The sequence below is a fragment of the Dicentrarchus labrax genome, unplaced genomic scaffold (assembly GCF_905237075.1).
Source record: "Dicentrarchus labrax unplaced genomic scaffold, dlabrax2021, whole genome shotgun sequence".
In the NCBI taxonomy this organism is placed as follows: Eukaryota; Metazoa; Chordata; class Actinopteri; family Moronidae; genus Dicentrarchus; species Dicentrarchus labrax.
In genome coordinates this window covers 965,096-970,000 of record NW_026136721.1, presented here as the reverse complement: position 1 = coordinate 970,000, position 4,905 = coordinate 965,096, and the positions used below count along the sequence as shown (strand labels likewise).

The window sequence follows — 4,905 nt, the reverse complement described above, 5'->3', positions numbered from 1 at the left end:
GGAATAATCTGCGGTGCTTCGGTCTACTTATTAAAAACACCTGACTGACACACAGGAAGCTGCTGTAAAGAGTGTGTTACCAATAATGTGGACACACACACACGCACACACACACACACACACACACACACACACACCTGTTTTCTGCCACATGTTGAATTTCTGCTTTAGAAAAGGCTCCAGTGTGAAACATTGTAGAGGATCTATTGTCAGAAATGGAATATATTGAGGGCCTTGCCTCTGATGGGAGTTGAGAGTATATTATACTACATTACATTATCCATTTTTTTTCTGTCTTCGGTCTAAACTACTTTCGTAAACCATGGCGGACTAAGAATTGGAGGCCCTTAGGCAGTCAAGAATGGTGGAACTACGGGCAAAACATGGGGATGCTTCAAATAATCAGCAGGAAGAGGAGGCCAAACAAAGAGAAACAGAAATGAGAAACACTATATTGGCTCAAGTCCTCGACCAGTCTGCCTTTGCAAGATTGAACAATCTTGCTTTGGTGAAGCCTGAGAAGGCTAATGCAGTTGAAAACTATCTCATTCAAATGGCTCGATTCGGAAAGTTAGGAGGAAAGATTTCAGAGTCGGGCTTGATCGAGATTCTAGAAAAAGTCAGTCAGCAAACGGACAAGAAGACGACTGTCACATTCAATAGGCGGAGGGTGCTGGACTCAGATGATGAGGATGATTAATAACTATGGACGGGAGCCCTGGAACGACCCAAGAAATCGGGAGAGGATATGCTTTACTGGGACTCTGATAGCATCTTTGACTAGCTGAATACCGATGCCACACTTGCTTCTGTGTGTCTCTGGAAACTACATACCAAGAGGGAAGAACAGCAAAGTGGAGCCGACCTTGTGATATGGGTGGTGGGGGGTAGAATACACTCAGGGCTCTATCTTGCACTCAGCGCAATTGACTTTGTACACTGGCGCTTGTATAATTCCTATTTTGCACTCGACGCACATTGGAATTTTCCCTCCACCGATGCACGTCCTTAAATTAGGGAATGAACTTGCGCTCCGGGGGGCGGTTCAGCGCAAAAAGAGGAGGCGTGTTCCGGCGCAAACGTTCCCTGGTGCTTTTTTGCTGTTTCAGAAAACAATTCCACCACAGACCAGGAAAAACCTAGTCTAAAGTCAGTGGCGCTTATTCAGATGCTGTTTTAAGGGCGCAGACTTGAGGGGATGCGCCTGAGAGGCAGCAGCAACATCACCACCCGGTCAAGACGGGCATTAATACTTTGCCGCATCCTGGACAGCTCCCGCTCCAGCATGTCAAACCCGGTTTGCTGCAGGAACAGGGGGGTCCTCCGGCGTGTGATTTATTGTATGGCTGTGTTACATTTATTTCATGTCAATAATGACACTTCTCGGTCTTTTACGGCCCTGACGAGAACGTCGGTCTCCTCGGCTGTGAACCGCTCCTGTCGTGCGCCTGGCCAATCCGCCGTTATAATAGCAATCCGCCATGGAACAAGCGCGCCTGCTGTTAAAGGGAATGTGAGATGACGCTCTGATTGGTTTATTGCACGTTACGCCCAAACCACACCTATGACTAATGTAGCTACTTCAGACCAACCCATTTTAGATTTGCGCCGGGCGCAAGAGTCATTTATCCCGCCGGCATAATAACAACAGCGCCCGAGATCCGCCCACAAAGCTACTTGCGTTTTGCACTGCTTGTGTTGTATCCCTGACAGCTCAAGGCACTGTTTGACTCCTCTACTCCCTCTCAGTAGTTATTCTACTACTACGTTTCTTTTTTTTCACCATGGTCGACTTCTGTTCCTTCAAACATAAGAAGCTAGATAAAATGCAAAACCTACACTGTTGATGTGTTATATCTAGACTGTTCTGGGAATACATTGTTCTCAATTCAAAGTCTGCATCACATTAGATGTTACATTCTTTTTTCTTCTTGCTGAAATCAAAAGTTTACATAAAAACAAAAAAAAGGCCTTAAATTCTAGTTCTAGTTTGTTTTTCTAGTTTACCATTTATGAAATTATTAGTTATTGTACGAATACGGTTTCCATTTGGGGTTTTTACACAATTTATGTTCCATTCGGTCCAGGCACACAGTTTACCACAGTTGTGACTATGCTCAACACAAGAACAGGAAACTTTGCAGCATCTACACACTTTCTTTCTTTATAGATGACTGCCATTTTTTTCTCAATCGCCAATCTCATATTTTGGATTTCATTTCAGAAACAAGAGTTAACAGATTCCCAAATGTATCCAACTACTTTTGAAATAAAAATGTTGAAGAAGGAAAAAAAAAAAAAAATGGAATACATTATTCACAGGGATGTGGTTTCTAGGACTCAAGATCTTCCTATTCAACCAGTCATTGACGTTTCTGATATTACTGTATTGATTATAATACTGTAGATAGCAACATAAAAAGCAGTAATGATTGTGAATGTGATAAAACAAGCAGCCAGGAGACTGAACATTTAGTTCATTTATTTCAACACAGCGTAACATCACACAGTCTGGTTTGACTTTTATCTCAAATATATTGATCCTGTATTGACAGTCAGACTGTGGACATATGACGGCCTTTAGCTCGTGTTTCTAGAGTTACGTGTTGTTACGAACACGTTAGGAATTGTTAAAATGTGATATTTCTTAAAGGGAGTTTGGTGCAGGGAGCTTTTAGTTGGATTCAAACTGCTGATATGGATCATTGTTAACGTTTAGTCTCCACTACAGAAACACTAGCTAACTGCTGAAGTCTAATAAGGTTATCTGACATACATACTTGATACTTTCACCTCCTCTACAAAGGGTTGAAACCAGTGAAGGAGGGTTGAAGTCATTCAATATCATTTTATTCTGTTGTTAAGCTGCCGTTTCTGTTCCTCTTTCAGTAAAAGGAGAAAGATAAAAAAGAGAATCATGGGAGAAAAGAAGAAGAGAAAGAGTGAGAAGAGAAGAATAAAGTAGGGTATGGAGGGTTGAAGAGAGAGAGGTCAGAGACTTCATCACTGCATCCTTTTATCATCAACATCATCATCATCATCCTCTCTGTGTCTTTAATGACTCCCGTCGGCTCCGTGTTACATCCATGTTTTATTATCTCACACAGTCCGAGGGGAAAAAGTCAACACGCTCCATCGTTGAAGGTTTGGAGATGGAAAGAAAGAAAGAAAGAAAGAATTGAACCTTACCTTCACAAGCGCAAAGGAAAAACTACGGTGGCCGTAAAACGTGCAAAAAGACACATCCCACCCATTTCACAATAAAATCCTCTCAGTGGCACCAATGAAATCCCCTTTCTGAAAGAGTCTTTATCACTTTACGGCAGAAATGATAAAAGAGTGGAAACCGTGTGGATGTTAACCAGAAGGAGTGTTTTAATCAGATTAGTTGAGACACAGACCTCTGTTTTATTTATTTATGTATTTGTTTGTTTGTCTTCAGGTCCAGCGGTTCGTTTCAGCAGCTTCGCCCCCGATGAGCCGACGCCCCCTCCTCTGATTGGCCAGCACACCGTGCAGGTGCTGCAAGACACCTTGTCCTACGGAGATGATGTCATCAAAACGCTGCTGGAGTCGAGGGCGGTGGCCCAGAATGACGTGTCCTGATTGGCTGAACCAAAAAAAGGAACCCGTCCAACATACTGATCACAGAATCATTTTGGACAAAACAAATTATCAAAACATTTCATGTGCGTTGATATTTGCAGTAATGAGACTTTTTAAGAGCATTTGGCTTTAAAGGTGCTGCTGAATACAGAAAGAGCTCCACTGTTTACAGCTGATATCAACCTATCAATCAGTGACGCACTGGGATCAGATCAAACCACTACCTGAGGAGTGAATTTTGTAGTGTGGACTCTACATTGAAGGACCACCCACTGACGTCCTGTAAGATAAAGGTAAAAGTCTGAGTGCATGTAGAGATCAGATCACAAGAGGTCACTGGAGACGTTGTGTGTTAAAACCAGCTGTAAACAGACTCTGAAGGTTTTACAGAACAAGACAATAATGAAAGCTTCTACTGAACTAATGGGAATAATATTTCTGAATATTGTCTTACTGTTTGTCACAGAGGATCTGAAAATAAGTGCAAATTAACAGGATATTTTAATATCTCTGACACATAAACATGAACCCCAGTGAAGCTATTTAACAGTATTTGTGTCGCCAATGGCAGACTGAATGAAAGCACTTTCCCGATTGATTAGTTATTGATTATTGCATATAAACTGTTTGTTTGAAGAGCTGGAGAATAAATGTTTTACTTACATTCTTTTTTGCCTATATTAGAAATGTCTCCATGTTCCTGGCTGATAAATTGAGTACAATGTTATTATTACTGACAAAACTGTGAATGAGACACAAGTTGCGTCGGGATTTGGCGACGTGGAAATGAGACGAGTAAAGTGCGAACTACAACCAATAACACAAGATTGGTTGAATTTGCATTTATTGTTTTGATTGCAGCTTCCTGTATTTCTATTCTTATGAATCTCCATCATCACAGATTATGCATAAACAATAAGAATTTGTGCATGAGGGCGACTCATCACTAATTCACTTTGAAAAACCAACTGCTGTTCTTGCCATCAGCACTGCAGTGTGACAGCCCAATATCATTACCTTCAGTAAGGAGACAAACTGACTCCCCAGAATGCCGCCGTGTAGTTCGCACACCGGACACAAGCTTAAACTCTGCGGAGGGACTGATCCCAAACTCATCTGCAGACATTTTTCTGGGACACGAGCGGGAAAACATTGGCTTGTTTCTGACGTTATCGCTCAGAGCGTGGACACACATCAGAAATCGAACTCCCAGCAGGTTGATTCGCTGGTCTTCGTAGGAAGGAGGAGAGGCAGGTTGACAGTTTGACTGATGGTGAGGAAATCCTCTGGTAGGAATCT

At 42.1% G+C, this 4,905-nt stretch overlaps 2 protein-coding genes across 2 annotated transcripts in view; both read left to right on the top strand.

Moving 5' to 3' along the window:
- sugct (succinyl-CoA:glutarate-CoA transferase) overlaps positions 1-4,270 on the top strand; it is a 68,172-nt gene extending 63,902 nt beyond the window's left edge. The window contains exon 14 of the mRNA XM_051385876.1: positions 3,443-4,270. Within this exon, the coding sequence (XP_051241836.1) occupies positions 3,443-3,606 (164 nt within the window). The 3' untranslated portion in view covers positions 3,607-4,270. The remainder of the gene's footprint in view (positions 1-3,442) is intronic.
- On the top strand, positions 308-2,301 carry LOC127355239 (programmed cell death protein 5-like). The gene is given in 1 exon segment (XM_051385924.1): positions 308-2,301. A coding segment is annotated over 1 exon segment (378 nt). The 5' UTR covers positions 308-322; the 3' UTR covers positions 701-2,301.
- Positions 4,271-4,905: the final 635 nt, after the last annotated feature.